The sequence below is a fragment of the Actinia tenebrosa genome, unplaced genomic scaffold (genome assembly GCF_029948245.1).
Source record: "Actinia tenebrosa isolate PJP-AT-01 unplaced genomic scaffold, QUT_ActTen_1.0 PGA_scaffold3__52_contigs__length_22856419, whole genome shotgun sequence".
NCBI lineage: Eukaryota > Metazoa > Cnidaria > Anthozoa > Actiniaria > Actiniidae > Actinia > Actinia tenebrosa.
In genome coordinates this window covers 13,954,382-13,971,685 of record NW_028292580.1, presented here as the reverse complement: position 1 = coordinate 13,971,685, position 17,304 = coordinate 13,954,382, and the positions used below count along the sequence as shown (strand labels likewise).

The 17,304-nt window shown below is 36.0% G+C and overlaps 2 protein-coding genes across 4 annotated transcripts in view; both read right to left on the bottom strand.

Annotated features, from left to right (window-relative positions):
• Nucleotides 1–8,125, bottom strand: part of LOC116289473 (uncharacterized) — a 33,568-nt gene extending 25,443 nt beyond the window's left edge. Inside the window, exons 1-9 of the mRNA XM_089035528.1 lie at nucleotides 8,010–8,125; nucleotides 6,068–6,220; nucleotides 5,594–5,736; nucleotides 5,301–5,469; nucleotides 4,245–4,805; nucleotides 2,544–3,101; nucleotides 1,673–2,236; nucleotides 797–1,336; nucleotides 155–712 (exon numbers count right to left, since the gene is read on the bottom strand). Coding sequence (XP_088891654.1) covers nucleotides 155–712; nucleotides 797–1,336; nucleotides 1,673–2,236; nucleotides 2,544–3,101; nucleotides 4,245–4,805; nucleotides 5,301–5,469; nucleotides 5,594–5,736; nucleotides 6,068–6,220; nucleotides 8,010–8,118 — 3,355 coding nt within the window. The 5' untranslated portion in view covers nucleotides 8,119–8,125. The remainder of the gene's footprint in view (nucleotides 1–154; nucleotides 713–796; nucleotides 1,337–1,672; nucleotides 2,237–2,543; nucleotides 3,102–4,244; nucleotides 4,806–5,300; nucleotides 5,470–5,593; nucleotides 5,737–6,067; nucleotides 6,221–8,009) is intronic.
• A 4,861-nt stretch (nucleotides 8,126–12,986) lies between these two features.
• Nucleotides 12,987–17,304, bottom strand: part of LOC116289483 (histamine H2 receptor-like) — a 61,330-nt gene continuing 57,012 nt past the window's right edge. For all 3 annotated transcript variants that reach the window (XM_031696421.1, XM_031696424.1, XM_031696425.1), the window contains one exon: nucleotides 12,987–16,193. In XM_031696421.1, coding sequence (XP_031552281.1) covers nucleotides 14,897–15,934 — 1,038 coding nt within the window. In that variant the 5' untranslated portion in view covers nucleotides 15,935–16,193 and the 3' untranslated portion in view covers nucleotides 12,987–14,896. The remainder of the gene's footprint in view (nucleotides 16,194–17,304) is intronic.

Sequence of the window (17,304 nt, the reverse complement as noted above, 5' to 3'; positions counted from 1 at the left end):
ATTGATAAAAGGCTGAAATATATGATATGCGCAATGGAAACTGAATTTCTCGCATAGTGCATGTCACATTTTCATTTCGAATTTAATCCGGCATGCTTATAAATTACGTTGAAGAAAAAAGTCAACAAAATTAAATTCTTTTCATTTGTTTTACCTCTGGTGACTTTCTCGACTATCCTTCTTGCCACATCGAAGCTGTTCACAGGTAGTGAGGGTAGAAAGATCACATTCTTTCTGAAGATGGTGTATTGCCTCAATTGATCCAAATTTGGTCTACTCCCCATCCCAACATTAATGATAGTAACACCAATATCTTGAAGGCTCCTTCTGGCTGTATCCAACTCTGATGGGGAGTTAGCTGAAGCTTTGTCATTCATGATTACGAAGACCTTTCTGGCTTCCTCTCTGGTTGGTCTTGATGTAAAAATAACCCTTGCCTGTTCAAACACGACTTTATCATCTGTTTGCTTTGCCTGGTCAAATCGTACCAGACCATTAATCGCGGTAAGGATAGCCTCTTTGTTTGGTAAAATGCTTCCAAAGTCAAACGTAACTGACTGAGCACTACCATATCTGATGATACTATAGCGAAAACGATAAATGCCGTAGCGCAAGACCATCTGACGCAAAGTGTTTCTCATCAAAAGAGTGGTAGCATCAGCAGGTTCAGACAAAGAAACGGCAAAGACGATGTCGGCCTTTTCAACGCCATCTAAAAAAGAAACAGCAGTTTTAAAGCTGGACCAAGTGACACCTGTTTATGAGCATTTTTACTGTCTGCTTATGTATAGCTTACCGTTAACGACTCTTGAAGCAAAATTATTAGATAACATAAATGGAAAGTAGCTAGTAGACACTTGAACGACATAGCTCTTGTAGATGGTTAGTGCTCGCAGCTCTTGGTAAGTAACTTCACCAGCAACACCAGCTGCTAATATAAGTACACCATTTTCATGAAGAGGTTTGGCAGCATTTTGTAAATCAACGGCACTTTGGCCTGAGGATTTGTCCATAATTACTGCTAAGCCTCTGAAAGAGCGAAAATCTAGACCGCTGAATATTGTGTTTGCTGCTCCCATAGCAGTAATGATAGCTGAAGACCCGCTCTGACGAACCAAGCCATTGACAATGTTAATCAAAGCATCTCTGTATGGAAAAGTAGTGCTAAACTCCACATGTTTTGTGAATGAAGAACCATATATGATAACAGAATATCGAAATCTGTAAACTCCAAATTTCCTGATCATCTTCAGCATGCAATTTTTCATCAATTGATAAGTGACAGCAGAGTTGACAGAGCCTGCGTTGATCACGAACATCATGTCTACGTATTCAACTTTGGAGGAAAAAAAGAACCATATAAATATCATAGGCGTCAAAATGGCTATCGTTATTATTGATCCTGTGGTTAATCTTGTTTTGTTGTACGTCATACAAGCAAAACTAACAAGTCAATGCATTGCAAAATTCACCAATCCCCCAAGAGCCGAAATACTACAATGTCAGCTAAGTAGAAGCACAGCCTAAACCCGGGATTAGAATTGGGAGTTAAAATCCCACTTTAGAAACAGGCTTTTTTTCAATGAAAAGAGCATTCAGCATAAACTAGAAAAAGACACAGGGAGCTCTCATTAATTTTCTTAAATATAGCACAAAAAATCAAATAACTTACATCGGACGACACGGTTCATGATATTTTCACCAATGTTCAAGTATGAAATGGACGTGTAATCCGATGAAAATGTGACAAAGTCTCTGTAGGCAGTGAAGTAGTAGTACTCTACTATGTCTATTTCACGACCCATTCCTACTGGTATGATAAACACTCCCATCTCTTCTAAAGATGTTGTCATACTGCGCAGTGCTGCCTCATTCATTCCAGTTTTCCTGTCCATCATTAACACCAGAACCTTCCAAGCATCTGACCGGGAATCGCTTTGGAAATTAGCCTTGGCATGTTCAAATGCGTGCGATAAATTAGTCGCAGATCCTCCAATTGCTCTAGGAATCCTGGCAAAGGCTCTCAGCAACATTTCCAAGTTTGGGAATGCCTTACTGTCGAACCTGTAATACGTTACAGAAGATCCTCCGTAGACAATAAACGTGTATCGACATCGCCCATAACCATATCTTTGTAGTATTGTTCGTATGACATTCTGCATGTAAGAGTAGTAACTACTCGATTGAGAAGAAAAGGCGTACATGATGAACGTCATGTCATAGTTCAGCATGTAAACTGTAAAGAAAACCAGATGTTGGTTATTATATTGGATGCTTTTTATAATCAAAAAATTATCATTTTATCTGTTGGATTTAATTTCTTATCAAAAAAATGTGGAACCAAGTGTTAAACCTAGAGTAAAAAAGTTTATCAGTCGTCACTATTAAGAACTGAAGTAATGGATTACTGGTGGTTACAGCCATAAAAGGAAAATAACTTCAACGAGCAATAGCTGGAAACCAGACAGCAACTCATACAAAAAAATAATTGTAGGAAACACAGGGACTCAATATATACAGTATAATTATATATAGTTGCTTACGTCGATATACGTTGTGCATGACTTTCAATTCCAGGGCATTTGCTGTCTCTACCTCAGTTACATGGATAACATCTTCACTATTGCTGCTCATGGCTAGTAACTGATTTCTGTCGATGTTATTTCCAATACCGACGGGAATGATTCTTAATCCTGAGGCCCCTAGTGTGTACGACAAGGATCTTAAAGTCGCAGTACTGATCGATGAACTCTTGTCAGTCATCAGAACAACGTCTCTTTCAGCACTTCTTCGAACGCTTGGATCATTGAAGCTACTTTGACACCTGTTCAGTGCAGCGTCTGTTGCAATGTTTCCGGAACCCCCTGGGTAAGTGAGACTATCTATTGCATTTTTGAGATCTGAAGACGAAAGCGATCCAGTTGAGGTGAACGAACGTACCACGGACGCTGAGGCTGAACCAAGTCCATATGTAACAATGCTGTAGTGGATGGTTCTCATCCCGTATTTTAGAACGATTGCTCCCATGGTGTCTTTCATCAGTTTAAAAAGTGCTGCAGAATTAGTGGAACCAGCACCGATAGCAAATGTGATGTCGAATTCTGGAAAATGGAAACAGAAAGGTATTGGATTATCGTAATAATATTTTTGAATAGATAATCAAATGCGTGTTATGAGTTGATTGTAGGTAATGGGTCGGGACAAAAAAGTTTGAACAGGAAAGTGAGCACGAATTCAGGAATAATAGCAAAACTAAGGCACTACCTCTCCGTTAAACAACTTAAACAAATCTATTATAATTTAACTTATCCATATATATCATATGGCATTATGGCATGGGGTAGCACGTACAAAACAAATCTCCAAAAGGTTCAAACTAAGCAAAATCATGTAATAAGACTCTTTTTTTTTTTTTTTTTTTTTTTTTTTTGCCACCCTTTATGGCAAAGACACAGAAAGCGTTAAGCCTTTAATGAATCTTCTAGATATTTTATCAGTGCAAAATATCTACCACTTGCACGTCTTAAAATTTGTACATTCATGGCACAATAGATCTCTACCTAGTATATTTAACTCTATGTTTAAATATGCCAATGAAATACATGGATATGATACAAGATATGCAAGTGGACATAACCTCTACAAAACCAAAATAAGAACTAACCTCGGAAAACAATCTATTTCCTTTATGGCAATAGATATGTGGAATAATATTCCCATTCACTTCAAAGCATGTAAGAACACTATTTCGTTTCAAAAGCAACTTTAAAATTATTTACTAAACCAGCAAAGGTCTAAATAACTCAAACAACATTGTTATTTTCTTTATTAACTTCACTTGATACATACTGTAAAATATTTCCCTTATAGAAGTTTCTTTCCTATTTATTTGTTATATATATTATTAGTTCTTTAGTATTTTTTTTTTCTCAATATACATGTCAATACTAAATTACGCTCTTAAACCTACAAAATGGCAACAAAATACTGGGAGCTAGCTCGAAAACCTAACGGTTTATTTAGCTCTCAGGCTTATCGTCTACATAGTAACCTTTCTCTATTTATAAAGTAACCTTCAAATTTTATATGTATCACGAACGTAAAGAGCAATAAAGATACTATTCACGTAGGTGAGTTGATCGTTATGTAAATAAATAATTCCTTTTCAGTGGGGTTGGGTAATAAATGAAGAGTACATATTTCTAATGTCAAGTACGATTTCAGTGCTCCTCCTTAATCCATACCTTTAAAGCATCTTGCAGCAATACCAAAGCAAAGATGACGAAAGCTTCCTGTCCATGGAAACAGCATGACGTAATACCTATTTAGAGTTATCCACTCAAGCTGTTGTACTGGAATCTGTCTTCCAATGCCAATACCGATCACAAGTGCTTCGATATCTCTGAGGTTTTTTGCAGCAAGTTCCAATTCATTCTGAGACTGTGCTGAACCCGTGTCCATCATTACAACAACAATCTTTCTTGCGTTTGGTCGTGAACCTGGTCCTTGTAACATTGCTTTTGCATTTCCAAGCGCAGCTTTCAGATCAGATGAACCAGCGATGTTGTTGGAGGCATCGATTGACGTCTTCAAAGTAGCTTTATTCATACTGGCAGTAGTCTGGAAGTTAAAGACATCGTTGACAGTACTACCAAAGACGATCAGGCCGTACCTGATATACGTATTACCATATTGCGTCACAAATTCTTTAGCTGTGTTTTTCATGAACGTAAAAGCTGCATTTGCGTCTGCTATGATGGTAGAAGTTGAACTGAACAGAAACACAAGATCGATATCGGGAATACCTGAAAATATTTGAATTGTTAGCACATCAACGATAAAATAATCTAGAGCCTTGTGTAAGATTTAAAATCGTACTCGGGCAGCTATCCTGTAACAAGGATTTATATAACCTTATTTACTTAAAAACATATGTTTCAACCTCATATGAATCATCTAGAATAAATACTTTTCTAAAAGTTGGTATTTTCTTCGATTTGTACACAGAATTTTGTACTTAATGATTTTTGTGTTTATATCTAAATTCTTCTGGTGGAATTCCTGTTTTACTGCGAATGATTAGGAAGAACTGACATCAAATACGCATGTTGAGGTAGAAAAATCCGGTGTTCACAAACGTCGAGGTTTGAAATAAAAAAAAAGGTGCTCCAATTGCAAATAGTTTCTATTTCATAGAAAATTTATATAATGATTTAGTTTTTGAAAAAGAAAGTAAATAAATATTACCAGGAAAAAGCACGATTTGGGGAATTAAATGTTTACATGAATTAATGGATTACCTTTAACACATCCATTTACGTCAATTCTTAAATTGTGTGAACCAGGCTTTACTCCTGGATCTGGTTCAATTGGAACAAATCTGAAGTAACGTGCAGTTATGACGCTTCCAAGATTAACCACGTTAATTGCCTGACTTGGTGCAGGTGGCGGGTGATTCCCATAGTATGGCTGTGAAAATAAATATGATAGTGTGGTAAGTGCATTCGTACTTTTACATTCAAAAACCCTCATTATTTCCTTGATCTAAGGCAGTTAGCAAATTACATGACACAAGTAAGATGAAGATGCTTACATTGCAGGATGCAGGTGCTAGTGGTTTCCTTCTACAGTCGTATGTTATTCCATCGTAGCTGTACTGAATTGTCATCTGATTTGTTTGTTCTGCTGCTGCAGGGTCTCCTGACCACACCACCTGACTGACACTGTAGTTTTCACCTAAAAAAAAAACACGAGACAGCATTTTTATTTAATTTTCTCCAAGTGCGTTTTGCATAATCGTTTTGAAACTTTACTCTCTTTTTACATTGTTGAAAACACACACAAAGTTTAGGAAATCATCAAATAAATAGTTCTTAAACCTTTGTTTGCCAGTTTGACCACCATAGACGCCACGTATAAAAACCCTCATTAGTAAACTACTATATATAGATCGAATCCTGCTTGTCTATTCAGCACTACGTCATCAAACAGATCAAAGACATGGGCCACCTCCAAGGATTAGGCAAATTAGCATTTAAGGTGATTCAAACTTACTGACTTTACTTACCTAAATCAACCGTCAAGGAGTTCCTAAAGCTAAGGTTGGTCGGCTTCCATGGTTCTCCAGAAATTAAGGGACGGCCAGGGTCCCCGGATGTAGCATTGAATGAAATACTGGAGTTTTCCAACAAGTAGTTGTCCACCAAGGAACCACAACCAACTGGAAAAAAAAAATAATTCCCTTAAAACATAATTAAAAAGATGGGGGATAGAAGAGATATTAGATTAGTAATAATACTTATGACGTCTAGTTCTGATAATCGTCCTTTTTTTACAAAGCTAACACTTTTAAGTAACAAAAAAGGATAATAGCTAGTGGCTGACGAAGCTGCAGCCCTCATTCCATTATTAGAATTTTAAAGATGATGATTTTTGCGGAGAGAAAAGAACCTGGCCAAAATCCTCAAAGCACAGGAGAGAACCAGCAATGAATCAGCTCTACTTATTTTTTATTTCAAAGTTTTAATAACAAGTAATAGTTGCGAGTTTTTTTAGGAGGATCAAGATTAGATGCGCACGCAAGTGTCAGTTCAAAACACCACTTTCCTTGTACTGAACTATATTTGTAAATTTTTCACTAAGTCTCGTTTCTGCTCCATATGCGAAATTGATCCCTATTAATTTATTATTTTTGGTTTCTATTTTCTCTCTTTTAGTAAATTAGTTTAAAACTTAAAAAACGTCTTGTACTTTGAAAACGTCGAACTAAAAGTTATTAAACAATGCTGACGTCACACATTCCCTTGACGTAGGTTCTAGTTCGTTCTCGTTATTGACCAAGCTTAAATCTTCCCATTAATCATTGCATAACATGCCAAATCAATATATTAATCAAGTCAATAACGATAAGTGAAGGAATTTTTTTGCAAGTATGCACAATTTTTTTCGGTAGATTATTCTCGAAAGAAGAACCATTTTTTAATTAGACAAATAGTATTTTACAAAGTGGGAAATTAAAATCTGTGAAATTATGAATAAACTGGTTATGTAATCATGATACGATTATTACAAAAATTTTTATGTTGTTTTATCAGTTTTTAGTGAATATCGGAGGCTGTTCTGAACATTTTATTGTAGCAAACTTCATTGCGTGAGCCACTATAAGTAGCCTTGAAGCAGCGTGGAAACTTGGATAGTTTCAGAGCAACAGCCCGACACCAGCGTAAAAACCTAGCATCCTCATTAAAACAGCTACCGATTGATATCACTAATAGGAAAAGAAATCTTAGCAATATAATAAATTCAAAAAATAAGTTATAGTCTGAATATTGAAAACATTTAGCGTATTGTTCTGTATTTTAGACCTGAAAAAAGTTATACTTAGATCTGATAAAAGTTAAACCCAAATTTGGCCTCTAAAAAGTTGGACTGCTGGGTGACTTCTTTTATGCAATATACTACGCAGGAATTGAATTCAGCTATCGTAGGACAACCCTTTTTGATAATTTTTCGGAAAAAATCAATATTGGGAACTCTTTATTACAAAAAACCAAGGTTTAATTAAGGCTTAATTTGGCCTACAGTCTCTCGGTTTCCTGTTTCCTGTCACTAACCATAGGCAATATATTTTCACAGCTTTTTGAAATTTTAAAAATTTTATGCCTAATACGTGAAAATCAAATTTTGCTTGAGAAAACTTTGCCAGAAGATTTGGAACTATTTCAGTTCTGTTTAAATTGCCAGAGGCTGCACAAAGTATGTTAGAAAAAGGAAAATTTTTATTGTTATTCGCTTCGATGCCGTGGACTTAATAAATTAATTGGTTTTACATCGATTGCAATACTTTGAGCCATTTCTAACGACCTTGGACGATATGGCGAAACACGAAAATCAAAATTGATTACTGAACAAATTTATGATATCTCTAAATAGCAATGTTTAAGCTGGCGTATTGTGAAAAGAAAAATAGACAAAGAATAAAACCAGCTAATGAAAACGTTGGTACTTACCTTCGTTGAGATCATATTCAGCTTTAACTTTGTTAAATAAAAAAATAAATGAAAGAAAAAAGGCTGCGGCAAGCAGCTTCATTTTGGTGTGAGTATCTGAAGGTTTCATTCCTTCACACGACCAAGGAGGTTTCTGAGCTAAACATTATGTTCCTTTGCAATATCAAAGTAACTTAATTAACGTCATTACTGTGAAGTAATGAGCTCTGATTGGTTAATACTGACATTGGAATTAACTCATTTATTAACCCTGGTAGTGGCATGCATGACTGATCCGGTACGTCTTCACCTAATTTTATTTTGGTTCCTGGGATAGCTATAAAATATCGAAAAATTAGGTTTATTACTTCTCCACGGCTTACAGGCTCCTGTAAAATTAACTAAAGATATGTAGAATTGCCATACCTTGGTGGTGAGGTTTTTAAGCTACTAACCTTTTCAGGGCGTTGGATAGCTGTTTTGGAACCAGTGACGTTTGTGGCATCAATGCTACAAATCTAGATCATTCGAAGTCTTCTCACGGTGTGCAATTGATCATGCTAAGCTAAACCTTGCTATTAGGACCAGTTTTTTAAAGTAAAAACCCCTAATTAAGCAATAGAACTGAATTGGTTTTAAGGAACTATTCCTTTAATTGAATGCTAATAAAATTGAGAGTGCAGCTCTTGGTCGGCAAGTATACTAAATGGGTGCCTAAATGAAGAGAACACATTTCGTTTTTTAAGTTAAATTCAAATGGTAATCTTTGCAATCGACGAATCATTGCTCTTTAAATTCTGCCAGAGCATTATAGCTAATGAATTAAATAAAAACCTTTAGCAAATGAGACAAGTAACTTAACAGTTTGAATAAAATATCAAATGAAAGCAAAAGTTGTGCTCAAAGTCACCGACAATAACCATGACTTGTTTCAGTGTGTACAACGTAAGATTAAAAAATTCCCATGATTTTGTTCCAGAATTATTTAAAATAACAGGTTTTATTTCCAATTAATGATTACCATTTCAAACAATTTTAGTTAGTACTGTAGACTTAAATAGATTCACAAGAACTAGATAAAAGGCAAATGGCTAATTATGAGCAATAAGTGTCACAATATTGTTCTCAAGTATTTGAGGGGGGGAAAAAACACCTCTTTTTTTAAGTTCTTTCCACAAATCATTCGAGATTTTTTTAATAAGTGGTGTGATTCAGTATATTTATCTTGTGCTTGCCTTTAAAGAGAGTGATTCCCAATCATAAATATCACATTTCATAAGACGCCAAAGAATAAAAGTTGACAGCTATTTTTCTTCCAACTTCATTAGATGTTCAGCTTGGTTGAGTCTTCAAGTACTATAATTGTAGTCAATTGATGGTGTTTAAAATCATAATAGGTCATAAATGACATAGATAATTTACGACCTGGATAAGCTAACACTCTGATTTGCTCCGTACGTGCCGAAGCTTCTATGGATTCTGTGCTTACGTTATTCATCCCTTGCTTGACACATTTGGGGTAGATCTAGAAAAATTTGATACTATATTTAAGAAAAGCAAATGACTTTGTCCTAATGATCTGCATACCAAAACTGCTGAGTCATCATGAGAAAAATAAATGATTGCACCATTAAAAGGAAATTTTGTATCGAGGACATGGTCATTAGTTACTTTGGGCATGTGGAAGTTTATTGAAGACTATTCTTAAAAATTAACATGAATATAAGAATGAACGGACGTATCTACATAAAAAAGGAATCTTTTGTCCAATAATGTGGCTATTATTTAAAGCCAATGTCTACTGACACTGAATCTAACTCATGTATAAAAAGTATAAAAACTATCCTATTATAGAAAAATACCAAATATCTAACCCACTCACTCTTCGAAGGGATAGTCCTTTTTACCAATGTGATTTTTTGGAATAGCATAATAGTAAAGTTGATTCAGTAAAGTGAAGACAATAAACTATAAATAGTGAGAGCTAAATAGCACTATTAAAAAACTGAGCAAAGTATTTAGGAATATATATATATCGTACTATTTAGTTGAAATACCTCTTAAGTTTTACTTGTTTACTCTTTATGTTATGAGCACAATATTAAGAAAGAACTGCACTATTTAAAATCAATAAATGCATAAAAATTAATTTATGTTTCCAACTGAAAGCCCCATTCGTGATATTGTTCGTTTTATTCTAGTATTTACGGGAACATTCCATTCTTCTCGACTGGTCTGCCCTAGAAATAAATCTGAAAACGGAACTTTTTAACTTCAAATATTACACTTTCCACATAAATATCTATTAGGATTTCAACCAAATTATCTATGCATACTCAAGCCAAAAATGAAATTAAAAAATAATCTTTGATTCAATGGCCAGTTGACTTAAAGCTTTTTGACCCCTTTTTCTCACGGAGGTTAGAATCTTTTGAGCCGGAACTAATTCAGCGCCTTTAGGGGATTTATGCTCAAGAGCTTGATCCGCATCATAAAAATAATTATATTTCGATTATATCGTTCAGCCTGATCATTATTGACGGTAGGATGTCTACAAAAAAAACTTCAAACCTTTTGTAAAGGTTTTTTCCTTCTATTTTTCAATGGCCAATTATGGTAAAAAAAAGTGTTAGTAAAGGTCCAGCATACGTTTTCAAATACTGTGACAATGTTTTAACGCTTTGTGGAGCACCTCTTTCCTTTCGTGGTGGTGGTTGCAGAAGAGAGTCATTATTCGATACAGCTCTTCCTAGGATGACGTTCGTGCACTTAGCACAGACTTAGCACTTCTTTCTCTTCGGCCTCATGCTTTTGTGATCCAGATAAGTAATCAATAATCTATAAATAGAGATTGTATAGCGAGTAAATACCATACATATATGGCTCTCCTAGGACCACTAGTTTATCCGTTGATACACCTTCTTTGTGGTGATACGTTTACTAAGTATTTTAATGACCTATTCCACTGCCTCAATTGCGTATCTTCGATCCCTCTCCGTCTTCTTCTGGTCCTTGTCCTCTTGTCCTCTTCGTCCATCCCATTCTTCTCCTTCTACCCTCTATCTCTTGCTCGTCCGGAAAATCTAGTGCCGTTGAATTCCGCAGGCTGCGAAAAAAGATCTTACTCCAGCCCATACAGTGTTAGCTATGTATTGATGGTATATCCGTCGCCGTCCCCTTTTTAGAGCGCTTTCTATGTTTGGGATTGTATAGAACTAATCGTCGAATGTATTTCGCAGTGGTTGTTGTTTTACAGCTTCATACACCGCTTCATTGTTAACATCTCCTCCTTTCCTCCTCCTCATTCCTCTACCTGACTCTCCTGCTTATCCTTCATCGTCTCTCCTCTCTTCCCCTCAACCCAACCCACCCGCCCGCCCATCATTTCCCTTCTCCTCTTCCTTCTTTTTTTTTTCTTTGTTTTTTGCTCCCCCATCTTGATCTCCGCTACTTGTATTGCTCTCATTACTCTTCTCCTCCATTTGCTCTAGCTACGATGCAGCTCATTAAATGGTTATCTCGTCCTTCCCAACTCAAAAGCAACACTATAAGTAACACGACTCGTAATCGTACGACTTACCATCATACGGCAAATGAATAAATTAAAGAATGAAAAACAAGATGTGATTTCTTAATAAGAATAAGCTAGAGGTAAAAGTTACCCATCCAATTACTAGCCAGCCCAACTTAAATTGGACCGACTCATCGTCTTCGAAAAGAAAGTTCATTCTTTAAGGTGACTGCCTACTTTTGGAAATTGATTTAAGCTTTTTTTAAAACTTCGATTTCCCGAATTGAAATTTAATGCTGATTCCAAATCTGAAAAGAAAAATAGTGTGTCCCGAGCTCGTTTTCGAGATAATCAGCATATAATGGAAGCCTACGCACGAGCTTTTGGAGTAAAAATTGCGCCACCGGAAGTGATTAGAAAAAAATTAAGATTAATAAGATAATAGTTATTTGCAGACTATATGATTGCACGAACGAAGGCTAGTCAATCCTTCTACAAAAATACATGGATATTTTCGACAAAAAGACAGAAAGATACATTCATTTGTCATATTTTGTAGTTTCGGTGCTCTTAAAAAATCTCATAAAGTCGAACAAAAATCCCTACAAAAATCTATTTTTTCACGTGTTCCTGATTTAAACTTTTCCTAAAATGTTGATATGACCTAGATTTTTAGGAGTTTTTTCGAATGATCTATCAAAAAATATAGAGTCCCGTGCAAAATTTGAGGGTTTTGCCCCGTTGAAGCTCAAAACGCGTATGGTTCTTCAATAAGATCTTGTAGATTTTTCAGCGGTTTCTGAGCGCGCGCACATTGTGGGCTCAATTCGAACGTTCAAAAGTAGGCAGCCACTTTAAGCCACAGTTTTATTAAATTGAAACAATAGTGCATCGGATAAACTAGATTATTTTCCCACTCTGCATGGCAGGAGTCTATTAGTCGCACATACTAAGAAAAAACGCTATATCTAACGGCTCGCGTTGTGCGGAGGGTAACTACTAAAGTATTTTGTTGCCTGGAAAGTTACACTGAAGAAAAGTTTGCGTTGTCAACTTTTAAACTTTTGGTCCGCCGTACGTGCCTAAGTTTATTTTCCCTGTATTCCCATGTTACCATTTTCTGTCATTTTCTTACAATAGATTAAATGTATAGCTCGAACAAAATATTTCGGTTTCGAATATTCTGTTGCTCATGCAGAATATGCCTTGATTTTTTGTAGAATATTCATGAATTAATTCCAGTGTAGCTTTCTTTAGAGCTTCAAAGTCATTTTGTATTGTTGATATTGTGCACTTTAACTTTACCATTAATATTTTTGAATATTTGACGCTGAAATAAAATTAAACCTGAGTAAATGATTCTGCAAGTAACGAACACAAAGGTTATTGTACAAATACGAAAAGTATCTTTTGGCGCATCAGTACTGAACAGCAAACTTCGCCTCAGAATTGTACCGCTAAAAAAAGAACACTTGACATGCACATGGTTTTTCCATATAACGTTAGTCTTTATTTTATACGGTATACTTCTATTAATAGAATATGTATGTATATGTCATTAATACTATGTAATACAATATTCGATTTATAAATATTTCCATTTACACCATAAATATTTTTTTGTCACCTATTAACAAACACCTCCATAATATAGAGTGTAATATTATTTATATTCACCAGAATCAATTCAGCAGGGGTAGGGAGGGGAGATCCCCACCCTACCACCCGGAGGAGCTAGAATTAAATATTTAATGATTCTGGAATTAATGTAAAGATCGATAAAATTATTTGCAAGTTTTCGAAATCAATTTCAAGATACTTTATACCTCATAATCATTTTTTTTTCCTTTAGAATGTTTCTTATAACCGGTGAACACGGACACTGATGTTATAAACTCTATACAAATTGATAGGACGTTGAGAATTTTCTATATACGATATTTACACTAAATTCATCGCATTTATGTATATTTTGGGCGTAGCAAAAATTTCTTAAATTTTGATTTGTTTGGGGAAAAATTATTAAACGAATGTAGTCTGCCCTACTTGTCTTAGGTATCCTGATTCTTACCTCTAATCTCCGGCACAAGAGAAAAAGAGGACAACTCTGGCAAACAGGTATAGTTTTTTACAATTTTTTCGCGCTCACAGACAGGATTTATCTGTTTGGATTTTATAGCATGAAAAGGGTTCAAAAATAGATCACTTATAAGCTTGGCTCTCATGACCAGACCTCGTGTTATTCTCTTGATTACTGTATCTTTGTATATCAATACACTTTATAAGATGCATTAATGTGGATAAAACTTAATTGTCCAAAAAAAAATTGACACGTGGTATAGCATGGGAAAATGTTACACCTAAGTTGAATGGGTCTTTTCTTGATTTCAGACCACAGTTTCATATTTCACCCACGACCGGTTTTGATTGGTGGTAATTAGCTTCATTAAGTTAGATTTATCCAGTAAAGTAATCGACTTGCACCATGTCCAATGCAATATGCACCTGCGTGCATCAAAAAGCTATTATATTGAGTTAGATTTAAAAGAAACTTTGGGTTTGTGAGGGAGTCGGTGCAATAAGGATTTTTGACGATGATACCACCTTTGGAGGACAAACTCTCAAACTCATCAAAGCTGAAAAGTCATCTGATTAAAATATGACTCTCAGATAGTTGTGGAGTTAGCAAGCGCACGTGTGCTATATACAGTTGCAAATAACCATGCAGGGATTGGCAAACATACGTTACAGTAAGCAAAGTCTGATAGCTAGTGGAGTGTTTCTCAACACTTCTCGAGCTGTTCTGGCTACCAATCCGCTAGTGCTTTATAACTGCTTACAACACAGCGGCATGGGCTTTATTTACCCTTTTCCTACTTTAAAGACTTCAAGAATGTTCTATTTATCCAACGGGGAGGTAGTTGGTAAGGAAAGGAGAAGGAGAGGAATAGGTCAACTCTTTTCACTTTCCCATTCCCATTTTCATTTCCTTGCTACCACTACCACTTCTGACCCTCTTGACTTGGAGCGGAAGTCTCTTATCTCACCGATACGAAAAACCCTTGCTAGTAATTTTCTAGTAATTTTAAAGATACAGTGATAATATTGCTAAACAGGAAAGATCCGTTTTAGTAAAAGTTCGATCCCACTGATTTGAACGGGAAATAGACGATAAACTACTAATATTGGGATTGAGAAGAGATGCGCATTGCACAAACAACAAAAGTATATGCGTATAGAACTGTACTCCTAACTATTAAAACTGTTCATTTTGTGATACGATCGAAATAATATCTATCTATAGCTCTTTATCTTGTTAAATACTCACCTGCCTCGCCTTTGGATTGGCAGTAAGCATCATGATAATATTATATATTTTTGTAATAAATTATTGTTTTTACATTTGAGTTGTGTCTGTGCGGTTGATCTGGGCCGTGAATCCTCCACTCGTTCCTCTGAATCTATGGTGCCTTTTTAAACCAAGTGTCCTTCGCAAAGAAACAATGACGGCTCTTCTCAATGTCCTGTGACTGAGAGTATACATGATGGGATTGCTTAAAGACGTAATTATTCTGATGTACATGATCAGGTATTCTACTGTGCTCGGTAAAGAGCCCCAGTGTTGCCATAAATCGTACAAGAAATATGGTAGCCAGCAAATGATAAATGTGACAACTACAATGATATAAACAATCACAGCCCTTCGCTCTCGATTCTTCGTTTTCATTGTCTGTCCCTGCCGTGCGTGGAGAAGATTGTTCTGAAGGATCTTACGAACCTGTCGTTTAAGGACAAAAAGAAGTTCTGCGTCCAGTATGACTGTGATTATAAGAGGGATGAAGAAAAAGGCAACCAAACAGAACCAATTGAAAATTCGTTCTTTACGATTCAGTTCAATCTCTTTTTCTGTGTTGTCTTCTTTGCCATAAACATCGGCTTCGACAGCCCAATCGAGTCGTATGGCCGTCACAATGATACTCATCGACCATATTCCAAGTAGCAGGAACATAACACGATTCTTGCGCACGAGATCGTAGTATTTATTGGCACAGACGATAAAAATATAGCGATCAAGTGTGAGCAAGAGGATGTGCACAGCACTCAGGATCGAAATAAAGCGAACAAAGACAGCACTTGAAATACAGACATCATTAGTCTCAGTGATTGTACAGGTCATCACTAGAGGAACAGTTACTAGTCCTGTAAGTCCATCGGAAATGGTAAGACTCGCTAGAATTAAGTTACTTGGAGTACGAAGGTCTCGCCTGCCTGAAATGAGCAGCGTGATGTAACCATTTACCACAATGATAAGAATGGCAACCATGACAAGAGGGACATCTGACGAGGCATGAAAACCCTGGCTTTCATACATTTCTTCCTCCATTAACTCACTGTAGTTTGTTAATGTTCCTTCGTTGTTAGAATTTCCCAACATGATTAGTGATAGTAAAATTGCCAAGCGACTCCGATTGATGACGTTAAAGAGTTTTTTTTAAATCGATAATTCGACGATTTCCTGTTTTGTTGATGAGCTCTTTGTCTCCCTTTTGAAGGTCTTCAGTTAAAAAGAACAATTACTTTCTTCGTCAGTGAGTGTCGTGAGGTCCTTCGATATTTTTTTCGTCTTGCTTAAGCCAAGACCAACGTTGCTTGTTGTATCATGCTCTGTCCTCAAATCTATCCAAATATTCAAGCTGTAAAAAAGTGAATGAAAAAACCAGTTAGACTTCGTGAGTTTGTTAGCATCAAAACACAGAGTTAACCATGCTTACCACTTCAAAAATTGTAATCAGAAACGTCCGTATTAATAGTTTATAATCCCTTATTGTTTCCCTAGCTTGCCGTCAGCCAAATTAAGGACATTTTAATTTAAAGATTTAACCAGAAAAAAAAAAGAGATTAGACTCGCTTGATTTTTCTGAGCGGGAAAGGGTGCAGATGTCGATTTTGCATGGTTAGCCGGAAACAAGTAACGATGGAAGATGAAAAATTCAGGTTTTTAAAAAAAATGGTCAGGTGTTATTGTTATTTGTGTCGTTGGCGCTTGCACGCATGATTGAGATATCGTGCTTGACTGTCTGCTTACCAGCGATATCTATATCAAAAAATCTCAAGCAACAGTAAATCTCACTTCAGTGAGAACAGAAAAACGTCCAGATATCTGAAGTCCATATTCAAAAGCATCGAATGGCAAGGTTAATTGCTTTAGAATATGAGGAATTGTACTTCAATTGACGAGTGGATAGTCTTGATAAAGTTTCTGGTAAAAGGGATACTTGACGGAACATAAATTCAGTGATTGTAATCAAAATATATCCTAGTCTGATGTCGACATCAGGCGCCAAGAAAATAAATTAGAGTGGATTCAACATGAGTGCAAGATAGCTCGAAGAGATTATTTTGCTTTTCATAAGACATTCTGCAATATGAACCACAAGAGTCCTCAACCGACCTTAAAAATCAACGTCAAAACTCTAATTCCATCTATCGGTAGCCTTATCAAGTGGGTCACAGAACCTGTTAGGCTTTCTGTCCGGCACCATGGAGTGTGAATCTGATACTATTTTAGTCTTTAACGATAGTGTGAAAACGAGGAGAAAATTTAAGGTTTTTTAAAAATCTTCTGAAGTAAAAAACATTCGTAGCTCAGGAAAATGAAAATCCATACTATTGTCTAAGAAACCCCAAACTAAATCAATCACCATGGGGGGCATTTGATTGAAAAAACGGACTCCACTTAACAAACGTATACGTTTTCGTGATAAGACATAACGGATTGCCAGCCCTGGGACACAATACATTTTC